The sequence below is a fragment of the Ambystoma mexicanum genome, chromosome 10, assembly GCF_040938575.1.
Source record: "Ambystoma mexicanum isolate Mex_15411 chromosome 10, UKY_AmexF1_1, whole genome shotgun sequence".
Lineage (NCBI taxonomy): Eukaryota > Metazoa > Chordata > Amphibia > Caudata > Ambystomatidae > Ambystoma > Ambystoma mexicanum.
The window spans coordinates 1,577,192,328-1,577,210,803 of record NC_090932.1 but is presented as its reverse complement, the minus strand read 5'-3'; the positions used below and the strand labels follow the sequence as shown (position 1 = coordinate 1,577,210,803).

At 47.0% G+C, this 18,476-nt stretch overlaps 1 protein-coding gene across 1 annotated transcript in view; it reads left to right on the top strand.

The window, feature by feature from the left end:
• The first annotated feature begins 3,104 nt into the window (after positions 1 to 3,104).
• LOC138492615 (solute carrier family 2, facilitated glucose transporter member 11-like) overlaps positions 3,105 to 18,476 on the top strand; it is a 306,936-nt gene continuing 291,564 nt past the window's right edge. The window contains exons 1-2 of the mRNA XM_069619908.1: positions 3,105 to 3,234; positions 11,585 to 11,683. Coding sequence (XP_069476009.1) covers positions 3,115 to 3,234; positions 11,585 to 11,683 — 219 coding nt within the window. The 5' untranslated portion in view covers positions 3,105 to 3,114. The remainder of the gene's footprint in view (positions 3,235 to 11,584; positions 11,684 to 18,476) is intronic.

Here is an 18,476-nt window from a genome sequence, read left to right as displayed (position 1 = left end):
GAGCGGTCACCCACAGGTCCTGGATGGTGGGAGAGAGGGGAGAAAAGCTAAAGCAGTGGAAAGCATTAGGTCTAAGCAGGCGTCCCTCGAGCCCCAGACCAGTGCGCCTCCTACTGGCGTATTCACAAACTAGCAGGCAGACTCCTTACACAGTCAAGGCCCATGCCTGAGGAAAGACCCCTGGCCCCCAAAAGCTTCCAGTGCATCGTCTAATTTTCTTTTCTCTTCCGAGAGAACATGTCGTAAAACCAATGGTGCCTTGAACAAGCCAAGGTGTGATTCACAGCTCGAGGGGTTCACAATATAAATGATCGATATTATTATTGTAAATCGCTCCTTTGCCTCCCAAAGCGATGTCCACGTTCAATAAATACTCTCATAATAATACTAATTAGTATTATGTATGGAGAATATGCTGCAGTTTAATAAACTTTTCATTAACATTATTATATACAGAACAGACACGGTAGTCATTCAAGTGCAGACCCGTGAGGCTGCTTGTTTAGTGCACACTTTGCAGAGTCACTTATAGGCGATCCCAATGTTGACAGCCAAAGGAAATAATACCCATTTAAGTGAGTGATTTGCCCAGGATGACATCATTTGATCAAGTGGGGAAATCGGGCTAGAAGCACGGGTTTTCCCATTGCACAGTCTGCACTTGTGCAGGTTTCAAACGGTACATTCTGCAGCATTTTCAGTCGTGCACAGTGTTGTCTGCATGGCAGCTTGGCAACGGCTCCATGTGTACCTTTTCAATGGGTGCCAACTTCTTTATTTTGGTGCTGGGTTCTCAATCTGATTTGACGGAGCCAGTAGTGACATCTTGGAAAGTGGCACTCAGCCTCCAAAAGGTGGAGGAGGTGGGTGAAGCGCGAATAGGTCACCAGTAGTTAGGTCACAAGTGTAGTACTCGCGCTTCACATGGGGCGGGGCCTGCACTTTGCAAGTTCCTCCTGAGGTTGATCTTTTGAGTACCTACAATCAGTGTAAAAATAACACCACTTATTAAAGCGCGTAGAAGGGGGAGGAATCTGGCATGAAGCGCTGTATAAGAACACAAAATGTTGTTTTTATTAGAAGAGGGGAGGACCAGTGGCCAGGTTTTAAAGTTGTTCCTTTGAATATGTTGTTACCGAGCAAACCAAAGAAAAAGTTTAAAAAAAACAAAAGCTGTTCCTTTGCAGGTTGGTCATAACAATTATTCTGAATCCTTCATCTTGTCAGTCCCAAACATCCTGCTAGTCTGCCTAAAAGAAGAGAAACTAAGGCCTAACCCTCTAAAAGTCTTACATAGTCACACGTATTGTATTTAAAAATTGCAGAAAAAAAGCTTTGAACAAAGGTTACAACTTGTTCTGGTGAAGGGATGAGATATTTTCAAGTTCTGGCTTTTGACTCACATGACTCTGTATTCTTGTACATTATATGTGCCTTTAAGCTCCCATTATAAACACCGGCCTAATAATACCAGGGCTGGCTGGGCAGTTCAAACTGGACATGATTCCGCTCAAGACGTCTTGAAACGCTCTCTGGGCTGTACATGTGTGACCCCTGATCTTAGGCATTGCTCGATACAATCATCCTATTACAAGTTGCACTCTCACCAAAAACGAAACATATTTCACAGTACTGAAGGACACGGTGCTTTCCAGTGTAAGAACATGCTCTTGTTTTGCACTGAGCCTATGTTTTTATGGAGGAGGCAAGACCTTGATATACACATGTGAAAGGTGCTCAGAGTCAACACTAGTTACCACAGAAGGTGATGATTTCTCACTGAGGCTTAACAGGCCAATCCCACCTCGAATACCTGGGACATTCACTGCTTGGTCCGCCTGCGGCTCGGGGACACTAAGGGCTGTTGAGAACAAATAAACGGGGGGCAAATCCCCTATTTGGCCTTTTTTAATGTTAATGAAGTTGCCTGTGACCGGCCTGGACTCAGCCCCATCTGGAAATGTTTTTAGGGGACTGACCTGGCCCCACGGAGTCAGCGCCGCTACTTGACAGCATCAATCCAGAAAAGCATTGGTTCAAATTGCTAAACTAGGGCATTGCCCATCCCCTGCCCGGGCTTGTGATATTGTTCAGTGCCATTGCATGGGTGCAGGTCCTTCACCTTCAAGGGGACAGTGCCCTCCTAAGATGGATTGAGTTGCCTTTAAAACAGGGGGTGTCTATTAGTCCACTCCCCTCCCCCATATATCCTATTTCTGGCTACACTCGCCTAATATTCCAAAAATGTTAATCCCTTGCCCTAATATTGGGTGCTGTACATTTAGGAACGATGTCCTTCTGCTGACAACATCGTCCTGTTGAACTCTTCATCTGTTGGACTCCAAAGATCATGTGATCATCGGAATGTATATTGCAAATCAAATGATCTGAGGTATGATGGAGATATGACCAAACTGATGGTGTTTACTCGCAAACCAAAATGGGGCGTAGGTGGTGTGGGGTTCATTGACTCGCTCCCTCCATCCAATGCTTTGGGAAGAACCTGAAGACCCTACTCTTCAAACAACACCTCTCCAATGGCATTCAACCTGCTTCTTCCCTTCTGAAGGAAGCCACGCCCCCTCGTCTGCTCCCACTACTCATCCTAGCTCCATCGCAATGCCCACACCTTACTTGCCAGGCCCTGGTGTCCGCTTTATAATCCCCTGCATACATGCATGCATTCGCTGATGCACTGAATGTGGAGAGGATGGCCAAGTATATTGGCCTACCTAATGAACCAAAGGTCCTACAGGGATGAAGGAAATCCACTTGACATCCTTCAATAACACTTGAATTCCTTCCCGTTGGAGGCTATGGCTGCCTCCCCCATGCGTGCTGTTCTTCATTGTGGAGTGCGGTTTCTATGCAATTGACCATCATCAGCAGGTCGATGGATAAAATGTGTGCAATGCCCTCACCGGGCTGCACCTTGATCCTTCACCAAGTCTGGGCTCCAGAGGACTGCGGAAAGTTCCCTCCTCTGGAGGGATGCAACCCTTATCACACTTGGCTGGACTCACTGTCCAGCATTCTGCGCAATATATAATCCAGACTTGATGTCTAACTGCCCACGAACGAGCGTAGAACTTTTACTCTGGACCTTCAGTGCCCATGGGCACAGGGGATAAGGGATCATTTATCATCAGTGTTTCTACAAGTGTCTCAGGCAAGAGATCAGGCCACGACAGGTGCCAATCTGACCCTCCAATGTCTAACCTACTCCACAACCTAGTGAGTACCTGAACGAATGTTCTTGTCTGATACATCCATGCTATAAATTTAATATGATTAAGTGGGGTGAATGCCGGTCTGAATATTGATTTTAGCCCAGATGCCAGGCAGTATAGTTGGTGGACAGACATGACTAGAGGTAAGCATTTGGGTGATCTGTTGTAGGAATACATTAATTAAGAGCTCAGCAATCACTCTAACCTAACAAAGGTTCCTGTGGCTTCCTTTCTACAGAGTGGCATTGGTGATGATTGATCTATTAAAGCCACACAGACTAGTGATGTTGGGAATTCAACACTCATGCTTGTCGGAGTCCATGGCTAACTCTTCCAGGTGCACTAATAACATGTATTTGGTACCAGGTAATAATGTCCCCATACATAGTGTCCCCATACATAGTGTTGCCGGGAAAAGCCATTGGCGGCATTGTATATAGTGATATTTTGTATGGGGACGGGTTGCGGGGATGTCCCCTGCTTCCCTTGTAAAAAGATAAATAAATTCAGGGGTTGCTGGGTGGTCCCCCGCATGTTCTATGCAATAATGTCTCCGCAAAAAACAGTGACATTTTTGTCAGGAGACATTTTTGCGAGGACATTATTACATGGAACCATTTATTGGTGTTTGTGTGAGGGGTGAATGAGGTCATTTAACAGACCTTTTCGACTAAGGATGTCATTCTTTACCTTTATAGGTAATCCCTGGAGAAGTGTGGAAGATTAATTCTTCCAGTACACCTGGTGAAGTTTTTAATTAAAAAAGGAGCTCATAATACGTTTGTAGATAATTGTGTCCCCTGAGGAATGTCCTGCTGATCAAGGCATTTTGGGACAGAAACATGTAGGGCTATAAATGAGTGTTAAGAGATGCATTTGTAATGTTCTGCATTCACGTTCCACAAACACCTTTTTGGTTTGGAGCTAATAACATACGTTTATTTTATACAATATGTGCAATATGTGAATTGATGTATGTGTACTGTGAAAAAGGTTTTAACTGAATCATGACATTTGTATCTGATTTGTATAATAAAGACGTATTTTTGATATTGTTTATGATACCATTGTGGTGAGAGTTCATTGTTTGAGGGCTGGTTCTCAGCCTTTTAGGCCACAGGAAGGAGAGGGGTCACTATAAGAGCCTTCCATTTTTGATACTATGTGAGAAAGTGTTGCCATTTAACATCATGCATGACCTTGCGCACCAGACATAATGAATTCATTTGTGATATGTTATGTTTTTGGATCTTATGTAGAACAATCTGGGATCCAGGCAGGATTTTGAAGTGGGAGTATTTTACAAGTGGGACTAGATTTTGAAATTGGCAGTGAAATAATTATTTAGGGAGACAACAAGTAATTACATTCCATGACTTGAGGCGAGGAAAAATATATATTGACGCTAACATAGGTCTACTTTTGTAATCCATACGTCTTTGAATCTAGAAATCCAGGAATATTTAGATAGATGTTTACCTTACAGTCCCTCTGCAGATCAGGCAGCAATGCTATCAGAGTGTTTTCTGCGGCACTGCTCTGCTGAGTGAGTGGGAGCAGGTTGCAGTTTAGCAGGTGTGCGCTGCTTCCTATGTGTCTGGGAGTTTTTGTACTCCCTTTTATTGCTACCGCAGTGCTTAGTCAGTGCATCCATCAACCACAATGAGTAGGTGCGAGCTGTAGTGTAACCCCAACTGTGTCGACACTGTGGGAAGCGGCTGCGGGTGGCGGCAGCAGTGGTGGGGAACTGCCCACCTGCAGTGTCGCGGGAGTGCTAGAAAATATTTGGGCCCTGGCACTTATTTTATGTTTTACAAATGCGACCTTTACATGCTTCTTGGCGCTTTCGGTCCTGTAAGAGAAGCCGAGTGGATTGGTTGGGGAGCAGGGTTGCTTTTTTGCTGAGGTGGTGATTTGTATCCGATCTGGGCATCCACACTCTGGTGCTTGTGTGCATTACCGTGTTACGGGAAGTGTGATAATGCGTGCTCTGCATGGGGCGGGCGCGAGGGGGGTCAGGTTGCTTGATAGTGGAAGGAACACAGAGACGTCATCCTAGTCTGGGTGGGCGTGCACTTAGACAGGCTTCATCGTGTTGCTCAGTGGGTAGTGCAAAGGTGGAGAGGATGCAGTTTTATGCACAGGTTCTTGCTGCATTTAGAGTATCTGCGGGGGCTGATAGACTGCGCTGAAGCCCTAGTGGAGTCGTGTCTAGCAAAAGAGTATCGTCGGCGTATCAGAGCCAAATCACAGGAGTTTTCCCTAGTTTAGGGGGAAGTTGTTACTCTCATTCTAACACTGCTGCATGTCTGATACAAATAAATTGTAGAGCATGGGGGCTAGAAAACACCCCTGTTTAACGCCATGATTGGTTGTGATGTCAGAGGATAAAGTACCATTACTGCTCAGCCGGATTGTAACGGAAGGGCCTTCGTAGAATTGCCTAATCCTTTCTAAAAGAGAATAATCACAGCCCAAATTAAGCATCTTTTGCTTTGCAGATCTCGTGGTATTGAGTCAAACGCTTTACCGTAGTCTATAAAACAAATATATAATTTACTACCTTTTACCTCAATAGAATGTCTAATTAGATGGGCTAAAATGAACATATTATAAAAAGGTCCAAGCCCTTTGCGACACGAAGTCTGTTGGTAAGGTAGTAACGTATTAATCCATCAAGTACATTCCTCCAGCAGATATGTTGCAAACATTTGCGAAATTCTGTTAGAAAGGGCCAACAGCCAGCAATGTCTAGGGTCATTGTACTTACCTTTTCAAAGATAGGAACTATATTGGCTTTTTTCCGAGAAGGAAGGATTATGTCAGATTTTGTCATTTCCAGGAACAGCCTATACAAGATCTGAACATAATGTTCTCACTGTTAAACGTGAACCAATTACAATTATAAGTATCGCTAGGTGACACTTTGGCAATTACATTTGTAGAGTTTATAGTAAATTACTCAGCTGCACAATGGAGATTCTTGAAATAACTGCCCACGTTCTTTCAGATATAGGGTTGACCATTGCATTAGGTTCTCTTCTTATGTGCCTATTAATGTAATGCCAACAAGTTTTGTATCATTTTTAACCCCTTAAGTGCTAAGGACGAGTGTGCTCGTCCTTTTTGTATAGGCTTGATTAAAGCTCAGCAGTTAAGCAGGAGTCAAAGCCTCATACATAATTGACCACTGAACATTACATTGGCTTTGCTTGTGGACTCTTATCCAATGTGTATATTTAGTTGTTAGATTATTAAAAGCATGCCTCCTAGAGAAAACAGCGGATGCGGGACATTTCTTAATGTTCCCCATTGACGCACAATGGCATTTTCTTCTATTAGCTACTAGAGCACCATACACTCCACGGACCTTCACACAGTGGGGAGCAAATCTCTTACTCCTAGAACATATAATAGCCTTCAATTCAATGATACCATGCATGCTGGCACTTGACATGCACATGCCCCGATTAGTCAGGTCTTCAAAATATAGGAAGTTTGCAGCACAATATTAGGGAAATAAACCATTAAATAGCTCCACAATTGTACCAATATCGTAAAGTACCTAACAATTGCTGGCTATTCACTTTGTGTCCTCACTAGTAAACAAGATCCTTACTTTTATCATGGAACTTGACATGTGGCCCTCAAAAGCAAATGCATGGTGAGTGTGTAAGTGTAGGGGTAGGCGGGGGGGTTAGGGTGGTTGAAAGTGCAATGAGTAAACTGAGAGTCGAATAACTAATATGGACCAACAAGTCTGATAAACATGAGTGACAATTTATTTGAATAGCGCACACTGTGAATGATTTTTGTGGATGCCAACTTTTAGCAGATAATACATATTGTGATAAAATGAATTGCCCAGGATAACACAATTTAGTTAAGTGTTTAAACCACTGAAATTTGAGCACAGTGTGCAATTTAGGCACTTTGCCAAACGTTCTCTCAGCTCTATTTAGTATAAGCATGCAATTAAATTAAATTGGATCTTTTGTACCAGGCCTGCTGCCATTTTGGGGGATCCCTTTGGGCTAGGTTCTCCAAGGTAGCAGGTGAAGATGGGCAGTTAGTGGAAGCAGAAGGAGAGGTGAGTGTATGAATCACCTTGTGTTGGAAAATGTACTCCAGATATCAGTCTCTGGTGCTTAGCAACAAGATTAATCCTACGAGCATGGGCAGATGTGAGAAAGCCATGTGGCGGGAAAGCCTCGCGGCGGGAGGATTCATCAGATACGCCTGGTTGATCTGTGGCGTGAGGATTCAGCAGATACGCCTGGTTGATCTGTGGCGTGAGGATTCATCAGATACGCCTGGTTGATCTGTGGCGGGAGGATTCATCAGATACGCCTGGTTGATCTGTGGCGTGAGGATTCAGCAGATACGCCTGGTTGATCTGTGGCGTGAGGATTCATCAGATACGCCTGGTTGATCTGTGGCGGGAGGATTCAGCAGATACGCCTGGTTGATCTGTGGTGGGAGGATCAGCAGATGCGCCTGGTTGATCTGTGGCGGGAGGATTCAGCAGATACGCCTGGTTGATCTGTGGCGGGAGGATTCATCAGATACGCCTGGTTGATCTGTGGCGGGAGGATTCATCAGATACGCCTGTTTGATCTGTGGCGGGAGGATTCATCAGATACGCCTGGTTGATCTGTGGCGGGAGGAATCATCAGATACGCCTGGTTGATCTGTGGCGGGAGGATTCATCAGATACGCCTGGTTGATCTGTGGCGTGAGAATTCAGCAGATACGCCTGGTTGATCTGTGGCGTGAGGATTCATCAGATACGCCTGGTTGATCTGTGGCGGGAGGATTCAGCAGATACGCCTGGTTGATCTGTGGCGGGAGGATCAGCAGATGCGCCTGGTTGATCTGTGGCGGGAGGATTCTGCAGATACGCCTGGTTGATCTGTGGCGGGAGGATTCATCAGATACGCCTGGTTGATCTGTGGCGGGAGGATTCATCAGATACGCCTGTTTGATCTGTGGCGGGAGGATTCATCAGATACGCCTGGTTGATCTGTGGCGGGAGGAGTCATCAGATACGCCTGGTTGATCTGTGGCGGGAGGATTCATCAGATACGCCTGGTTGATCTGTGGCGGGAGGATTCATCAGATACGCCTGGTGGCGGGAGGATTCAGCAGATACGCCTGGTTGATCTGTGGCGGGAGGATTCATCAGATACGCCTGGTTGATCTGTGGCGGGAGGATTCATCAGATACGCCTGTTTGATCTGTGGCGGGAGGATTCATCAGATACGCCTGGTTGATCTGTGGCGGGAGGAGTCATCAGATACGCCTGGTTGATCTGTGGCGGGAGGATTCATCAGATACGCCTGGTTGATCTGTGACGGGAGTATTCATCAGATACGCCTGGTTGATCTGTGGCGGGAGGATTCATCAGATACGCCTGGTTGATCTGTGGCGGGAGGATTCAGCAGATACGCCTGGTTGATCTGTGGAGGGAACTACATGAGCGGCCTAGTTGCCGCTGACAGGGTCTTAACTGGATGATTCCCAGAATGGGAGGTGGAAGAGGAAGTGTGGCGACTGAGCTGGTGAGTGGGCGACACTTATTGAGGTTTATGCCATGAATTGCCAGTTATTTAGGATGCGTTAAGGGTCAGTGGGTACCGGGTTCATAGCGGTGCACTTGTGGTTACCCTCCATTGCTGAATGTGATTTACTTAAATAAATACATAAAATCATTGGGACAGATTGCTACGGTTCCCATTGAAGGTTCAGTATGAGGTACTCATGATTCTTTTCATGTATGGGTATGGCGAGTTGTAACAATTAAGAGTTGGTCAAAGTATCTGGTTAATGGACGCAGACCTGTATATGATATTGCTATTGATATTTTATTTCTATCACGCTCGTGCACAAGTGTTTCAGAGCGCGACGAGGAAAGGGAGAACAGGGGAGAACAAACCAAATATCTTACTAGGCCCAGTGACATTGAGAACGCGCAAGTGCATGGGAGAGGTGGAGGGGAAAAGTGCATGGAAGGGGGAGAAGTTGAAAGTGTAGAGCAAAGGAGAAACAGATAAATGATACTAAATAAATAATAAAGGCAACAAAAAGTGGTAGTGCAGCCAGAAAAAGGCAAGTGTTGGGTTTAAGGCATCAGACAGGGTAGGTCTGATAAGTGCAGGAAGAAAAAAGGGGGGGGACTGTATGGGTACAGATACATACCCCAATGCAAGGGGTGTCACAGAGGCAGTGCGGGAGGGTGGCAGGGTGAGCAGGTACCTGGACCCGGATGACAGAGGGTGGCCAGGTGCACGGTGCCAAGAGAGAACAGATCAGCAAGGGAGAGGGGGGTGAAGGCAGAAGCAAAGAGGAAGGTCTTGAGGTGCTTCCGGAAGCAGAGATGGTTTTCTTTCCTCAAGTTTTAGATTGGCGGGGAGGCTGTTCCAGAGGGAGGTCCCTGCCGAAGACAGAGATCTACCCTCAGCTTGTTTCTTTGAAAAACGACTGACCCTGAGGGAGTTAGAGGTAGAGGAGCGAAGAGCTCGAGAGGGGAGGTATTTGCGGAGGGATAGCTGAAGGTATTTTGGACCCAGACCCCAAAAAGCCTTGTGGACAATGCAGAGTGTTTTGAATGTAATCCTTGCATCCAGTGGGAGCCAATTGAAAGATTTCAGAGGTCTAGAGAGATACGATTCCAGGACTTGAGGCCAAGGACAAGTCTCACAGTCTAGATGGAGGCTTAAGGTGGTGAGTCTAGTTGCCCTACTTGTTGAGTCCCTGTACTTTCATGCTTATTTGTTCTTGTTTCTAATGTGACTTATATTGTGCTTTCAGGAGTTAGAGTAATAATACTGTGTTATAGAGATGACGTTCAAACTACACAAATCACATAGTAAACTAGCATGGCAGAGTCTCATTAACTCTTTGAGAAACATGTTATGGAACAAGGGTGTGAGGGTAGTTTTATTGGCCTCAGTATGCATTGAGAATCACAAGTACCACCTTGCTTGTGTAATGAAAGGTCATAGTGCCAAGAAAAACACGACAAGCAAATAGACATCATGGAAATTAAATGGACAGTTCAAAGGATTGTGGTGGGGGTTTCCTTTGTGACTCAAATTAATAGCCTCCCGACCCTTGTAGGGCCATTACTTGTTCCCTACTTGATGGCTTCAAACTCTATGGGGTAAACCTCTGGGGAAGATTGAAAGGTTCACGGGAGTCGAATCACCCAAAATTCAAGTTGTTGCAGATTTGTCCGAGGCCTTTCGCCCACCAGCTCATCACTAGTCATCATTGGGGTTACGATGCTTTTGCAGTTGTTTGGTGCTGCAGTGGGCCTACATTGCAGGGTATTTTGTGCTCCAGGTGGTGTATATTGATGATAATTATATATAGGCCCTCATTACGACCCTGGCGGAGGACCATGGTGCAATTTGCACCATGGTCCATGGCGCAGAGCTGCCAACTCCGCCATGGGGGTTGGCGGACTTACCGCCCCATTCCGACCTTGGCGGGGCGGTAAGTCCCCAATCCCCATTTACCCTTCCCCATTCCCATTTTTGCCCCATAGGGTATAATGGGAGTGGGGAAGGCGTTAATTACGCCACCGTAAATTACGGTGGCGTAATTAACAACAGGTCCCGTAGCGCCATGGATTTTTCCGCCCGGAAAAACCAGGCGAAAAAACCACCATGGCGCTACGGGAACTCGTAGTAAGGCGGAAAGGTACGCCATGCATTACGCTGGCGTAAAACCCTTTCCGCCAGGGTCGTAATGAGGGCCATAGTGATTTCAGAGTGAGCGCGTGCACTGTAGATTAGAGGGGACAACTGAAGAGAGAGGAGAAGAGTGGAGCGACTGCAGGTTTTCTAAAAGCTTGCTTTGTAGTGTATGGCCTCACACATCATGGGGAGATTTGGGGAAGGAGTCTCTCTTGTGGAGACTCTGGGTGCCCTAAAGACCAGTCTGAGCCTGGCTATCGTGAAATGCCCAAAGTACAGACCCAACATTCTAGGATGTGCCCGTTCTTTGGTCAACATGGGTCCGTTTTTTGTGGCTCTTCACTTACTTCACTGTGCAGCTGGTAGTTTTGACCAATGTTTCTGAACACATATTCTCTATAATTCACAATATGCAATACATTTTACCCAACCATCTCCCTTGGGTACTACTCAAACATTCTCTCATGAACGGAATGAATTTCCATTTGCAACTGTGGACCAGGTTTTCATTGGTGCCAGAGGGTATTTTATGCCCCAGCCTGACCGTGACGTTAACACATTGTTTGGGAGGAACTGGGAGTGCAAGAAACAAAGGTAACGGCAGAAACATTCCAGGCGGCCAATAGTCACGATTCTTTTGTCTATCTTTTGCAGGTCCATTATCCCAGGTTATTTCAGCTGATCGCTGTGCTGGGATTTGGAGGATCGTTCCAATATGGCTTCCAAATTCCGGTTCTCAATTCCCCGTCACCGGTAAGTACAGATATCTTTTGGAATGGACGTCTGACTGTCTCTCTGTCTTCTACTCTTGGGAGTCTCATATCCCTCTGCCCAGCTCTTTCCAAACCGCTCTCAATGCCTCGGTACATTTCCCCACCATTACCCACCATTAATCTTCAGAACACTGAGCCCTGGTCACTCTTGGAACACTCCTTTGCTCTTGGGAGTTTGGCCTTGTTCCAGAAAACAGGCAATTAAGCTGCAATTCTGCAATTCACATAATCCCCTAACCTTTGGCAGAAAACCGAGAGACCTGACCCACATCTGGGGGTGCATGAGTAACCAAGACGACCCAAGTGTTGTGGCCTGCAGTCATTGCCTCTGCAGATGGTGTGGACTGCAACTCCCATGAGGCCTAGCCAGCATTGTCAATGGTGTGGGATCATGGGTGTCATAGTCCAGATCACCTGGAGAGCCTCAGGCTGCAGACTACCTGCACACAGAACACTCAGGCGGAAGGATGTTGGCATTCCAGCATAGTGACGTGGAAGAGTGAGAGGAAGGGTGTGAAAGGGTGAGTCTTGCAGCACATCCTTCCAAAGAGTTTGTCTTGAAGATCCATACATTTTTCAGGAAGTGTTTAAGGAGTTTTCGTCAACTTTGCAAACATTGGAAGCGCTGTAGCTGTACCTAGAATCAATGTCCTCTGCAGCAGTACATACATGTATGCTCTCATGAGAACATGATATGGGCAAAAAAAAAAACACTTTGTACACAACACACACATGTTTACGCCACGGAATAAGTGATGCTCGATGCCTAATAAAAAAGGCCAATATAAATCTTCCACAGTTTATAAAGCCTGCAGATCCAAGATCCAGTGTCCAGGGTATCAAGGACATGTTATAAACATATGTTAAAATTGTTATAAAAGAGATTGCCAGTATCACTGATTTTCAACAGGAGATACAGCAGCTTTCCGTACTCTCAGTAAGAGTTCACGTCGAAATCACCCCGTGTACCCCCGTTGGGGGGTGTAACGTGCCAGTAAAAGTCCTCCAGCCTGAGCCTAGATAGGCTCGAGTGAAGTAAGGGACCTCAGCGAGTTATCAGGACCGTTACCTGCCCTGCACACCACCAAACAATGGAGTGATAGCTATTCACGATCTAGGGCTCTGTCGAGGGTGCAAACAGCGTTATTTTGAGGGATGACGTGGGAGAAGGGATGGGTAGGGCGAAGGGGAGGGGGCTGGAGGAGGTGTTGGAGGGTGCCAACGAAACAATGGCGGCACCCGGGGAAGAGTCTTTAGTGCCTGGTAAAACGAAGACTGGACACTGTCAGTTCTCATCAGTGTTTCCAGTCACCTGATTGGCTGAGCGAACTTCTCTGGGTGCTGCCAATTTCTACATTCTCTGTTAAACGTATTGATAGTTTCTACATGCCCAGTGAGAAGCCCTCCATCTGCAAAAATGATCCAAAAGAGTTATTACCAGTTCCTACATGCCCAGTGAGAAGCACTCCATCTTTGCACATTCTCAAGAAAAGGTTCTTATCAGTTACTACATGCCTAGTGAGAAGCTCTCAATCTTTGCACATTCTCAATTAAAGTTCTTACTGGGCCCTCTCAGCTGCATCCAGCACACCTCGCCAGAGAAGCCCGGCCCAGGAGGACCACCCCAACACCGACAGTGATACGTGGAAGCTGCCTTTCATTTGTTTGGTCAGCTGTGTGTTCATCACAGAAGCGTCCGCATTTGAGGCAGAAGCCGGCCCTGATTATTCTATTCAAAGGCCCATTTTGAAAAAGGCCTTGTCTGAGCATGTCCGAGACGCCATGTGCTGTCGGCCAGACTCGTTGCCCACCACACTAACTTCCCTATTTACTGTAGACTGTGATCCTGAAACTTTCAATCAACTTCAGACAAGAACGCCAACAAGCGCCCTTAAGTCTTGTGTCGCAATTTCATGTCTCAATTCCTTCCTGATGGTAAGCGTTAAGCATTTGAACAACCTGTGTTAATACGAACCTATGCTCAATGCTGCGTGCATATTTACCAGCCTAATCAGAATCCCTTCTTATCATTGCCACCCGCGCCACTCGCGTGCATCAACCAACACTCGCTACCTTTTCCCTCAGCATCATTTGCAACTGCCCCTGCTCACAGAGCGACCCTATTCCACCCACTCTCCTCGGGAGCAGTCTCTCTTTTCTATCACACAAATCCCTCCACAGTGCTCGGCACCTTGCTAAGCCCTACGCTCCTCTGCACGCGCTCCACTATGCGTGATACTCTGCTAAACGCCCCCCTGTATGCCTAGGCAGTGCCCCACCATATGCTTGAAACCTACTAGTACCTTGTGCATTGGCATACCCAATTCACTGCCTGCACCCTACGCCTCCCAGGCCCCTCGGCATTCTACTACACACGCAATTATTACTGTACTGCTTTCTGCTAAACTTGCTACTTACTGGACTGCACACGTGCTCTCGCAATCCTCTGGGGAGGCACTGCTCAATTCAAAACTGGTGAACATCCCGATTGCCTATTGGCGTGTACTTGAAATTGTATTGCTTTTTGACAAATCTGCTACCGAGCAGTACACGTGCACTCGCCACATTTAATTCTAAATTGCTGAATACACGTGTTGCCGGTGTAATTGGTTTTTGCATAATCTGCTTAGATTCGCCACTTTGCATGTCAGCCCTGTCTTACACTTAGTTTAACAAAGGTAGCTGGTGCCCCTCTCTCGCAAGAACAGACATGATAACCTGTTTGGTGGTTATTAACCACTTGAGAGTTCGCAGCCACTGCTTTTACTCACTGTGCCTTTCACAGATGGGAAATATCAATTTGCATATCAGTCTTTGTCCTGCCCAGGGGCAGTCCAGCACCGAAATACAATGGCAATTCCAATCTGAACGAGAGTACCACCAGCAACCCCATACACGTGTTTCACCCTTGTTGGGGATCATCAGTGAGGTGAAGCTGATGCCTCTCTAAGCACAGTGAGAGGGAGACCACGTCTGGTTGCCCCCAGGAGACCTAGGGTTACCAATCCCAGGTTCCTTAACAAATAGTTTAACAAAGGTAGCGGGCGCCCCTCTCTCGCAAGAACAGACATGATAACCTGTTCGGTGGTTATTAACCACTTGAGAGTTCGCAGCCACTGCTTTTACTCACTGTGCCTTTCACAGATGGGAAATATCAATTTGCATATCAGTCTTTGTCCTGCCCAGGGGCAGTCCAGCACCGAAATACAATGGCAATTCCAATCTGAACGAGAGTACCACCAGCAACCCCATTCACGTGTTTCACCCTTGTTGGGGATCATCAGTGAGGTGAAGCTGATGCCTCTCTAAGCACAGTGAGAGGGAGACCACGTCTGGTTGCCCCCAGGAGACCTAGGGTTACCAATCCCAGGTTCCTTAACAAATAGTTTAACAAAGGTAGCGGGCGCCCCTCTCTCGCAAGAACAGACATGATAACCTGTTCGGTGGTTATTAACCACTTGAGAGTTCGCAGCCACTGCTTTTACTCACTGTGCCTTTCACAGATGGGAAATATCAATTTGCATATCAGTCTTTGTCCTGCCCAGGGGCAGTCCAGCACCGAAATACAATGGCAATTCCAATCTGAACGAGAGTACCACCAGCAACCCCATACACGTGTTTCACCCTTGTTGGGGATCATCAGTGAGGTGAAGCTGATGCCTCTCTAAGCACAGTGAGAGGGAGACCACGTCTGGTTGCCCCCAGGAGACCTAGGGTTACCAATCCCAGGTTCCTTAACAAATAGTTTAACAAAGGTAGCGGGCGCCCCTCTCTCGCAAGAACAGACATGATAACCTGTTCGGTGGTTATTAACCACTTGAGAGTTCGCAGCCACTGCTTTTACTCACTGTGCCTTTCACAGATGGGAAATATCAATTTGCATATCAGTCTTTGTCCTGCCCAGGGGCAGTCCAGCACCGAAATACAATGGCAATTCCAATCTGAACGAGAGTACCACCAGCAACCCCATTCACGTGTTTCACCCTTGTTGGGGATCATCAGTGAGGTGAAGCTGATGCCTCTCTAAGCACAGTGAGAGGGAGACCACGTCTGGTTGCCCCCAGGAGACCTAGGGTTACCAATCCCAGGTTCCTTAACAAATAGTTTAACAAAGGTAGCGGGCGCCCCTCTCTCGCAAGAACAGACATGATAACCTGTTCGGTGGTTATTAACCACTTGAGAGTTCGCAGCCACTGCTTTTACTCACTGTGCCTTTCACAGATGGGAAATATCAATTTGCATATCAGTCTTTGTCCTGCCCAGGGGCAGTCCAGCACCGAAATACAATGGCAATTCCAATCTGAACGAGAGTACCACCAGCAACCCCATACACGTGTTTCACCCTTGTTGGGGATCATCAGTGAGGTGAAGCTGATGCCTCTCTAAGCACAGTGAGAGGGAGACCACGTCTGGTTGCCCCCAGGAGACCTAGGGTTACCAATCCCAGGTTCCTTAACAAATAGTTTAACAAAGGTAGCGGGCGCCCCTCTCTCGCAAGAACAGACATGATAACCTGTTCGGTGGTTATTAACCACTTGAGAGTTCGCAGCCACTGCTTTTACTCACTGTGCCTTTCACAGATGGGAAATATCAATTTGCATATCAGTCTTTGTCCTGCCCAGGGGCAGTCCAGCACCGAAATACAATGGCAATTCCAATCTGAACGAGAGTACCACCAGCAACCCCATACACGTGTTTCACCCTTGTTGGGGATCATCAGTGAGGTGAAGCTGATGCCTCTCTAAGCACAGTGAGAGGGAGACCACGTCTGGTTGCCCCCAGGAGACCTAGGGTTACCAATCCCAGGTTCCTTAACAAATAGTTTAACAAAGGTAGCGGGCGCCCCTCTCTCGCAAGAACAGACATGATAACCTGTTCGGTGGTTATTAACCACTTGAGAGTTCGCAGCCACTGCTTTTACTCACTGTGCCTTTCACAGATGGGAAATATCAATTTGCATATCAGTCTTTGTCCTGCCCAGGGGCAGTCCAGCACCGAAATACAATGGCAATTCCAATCTGAACGAGAGTACCACCAGCAACCCCATACACGTGTTTCACCCTTGTTGGGGATCATCAGTGAGGTGAAGCTGATGCCTCTCTAAGCACAGTGAGAGGGAGACCACGTCTGGTTGCCCCCAGGAGACCTAGGGTTACCAATCCCAGGTTCCTTAACAAATAGTTTAACAAAGGTAGCGGGCGCCCCTCTCTCGCAAGAACAGACATGATAACCTGTTCGGTGGTTATTAACCACTTGAGAGTTCGCAGCCACTGCTTTTACTCACTGTGCCTTTCACAGATGGGAAATATCAATTTGCATATCAGTCTTTGTCCTGCCCAGGGGCAGTCCAGCACCGAAATACAATGGCAATTCCAATCTGAACGAGAGTACCACCAGCAACCCCATACACGTGTTTCACCCTTGTTGGGGATCATCAGTGAGGTGAAGCTGATGCCTCTCTAAGCACAGTGAGAGGGAGACCACGTCTGGTTGCCCCCAGGAGACCTAGGGTTACCAATCCCAGGTTCCTTAACAAATAGTTTAACAGAGGTAGCGGGCGCCCCTCTCTCGCAAGAACAGACATGATAACCTGTTCGGTGGTTATTAACCACTTGAGAGTTCGCAGCCACTGCTTTTACTCACTGTGCCTTTCACAGATGGGAAATATCAATTTGCATATCAGTCTTTGTCCTGCCCAGGGGCAGTCCAGCACCGAAATACAATGGCAATTCCAATCTGAACGAGAGTACCACCAGCAACCCCATACACGTGTTTCACCCTTGTTGGGGATCATCAGTGAGGTGAAGCTGATGCCTCTCTAAGCACAGTGAGAGGGAGACCACGTCTGGTTGCCCCCAGGAGACCTAGGGTTACCAATCCCAGGTTCCTTAACAAATAGTTTAACAAAGGTAGCGGGCGCCCCTCTCTCGCAAGAACAGACATGATAACCTGTTCGGTGGTTATTAACCACTTGAGAGTTCGCAGCCACTGCTTTTACTCACTGTGCCTTTCACAGATGGGAAATATCAATTTGCATATCAGTCTTTGTCCTGCCCAGGGGCAGTCCAGCACCGAAATACAATGGCAATTCCAATCTGAACGAGAGTACCACCAGCAACCCCATACACGTGTTTCACCCTTGTTGGGGATCATCAGTGAGGTGAAGCTGATGCCTCTCTAAGCACAGTGAGAGGGAGACCACGTCTGGTTGCCCCCAGGAGACCTAGGGTTACCAATCCCAGGTTCCTTAACAAATAGTTTAACAAAGGTAGCGGGCGCCCCTCTCTCGCAAGAACAGACATGATAACCTGTTCGGTGGTTATTAACCACTTGAGAGTTCGCAGCCACTGCTTTTACTCACTGTGCCTTTCACAGATGGGAAATATCAATTTGCATATCAGTCTTTGTCCTGCCCAGGGGCAGTCCAGCACCGAAATACAATGGCAATTCCAATCTGAACGAGAGTACCACCAGCAACCCCATACACGTGTTTCACCCTTGTTGGGGATCATCAGTGAGGTGAAGCTGATGCCTCTCTAAGCACAGTGAGAGGGAGACCACGTCTGGTTGCCCCCAGGAGACCTAGGGTTACCAATCCCAGGTTCCTTAACAAATAGTTTAACAAAGGTAGCGGGCGCCCCTCTCTCGCAAGAACAGACATGATAACCTGTTCGGTGGTTATTAACCACTTGAGAGTTCGCAGCCACTGCTTTTACTCACTGTGCCTTTCACAGATGGGAAATATCAATTTGCATATCAGTCTTTGTCCTGCC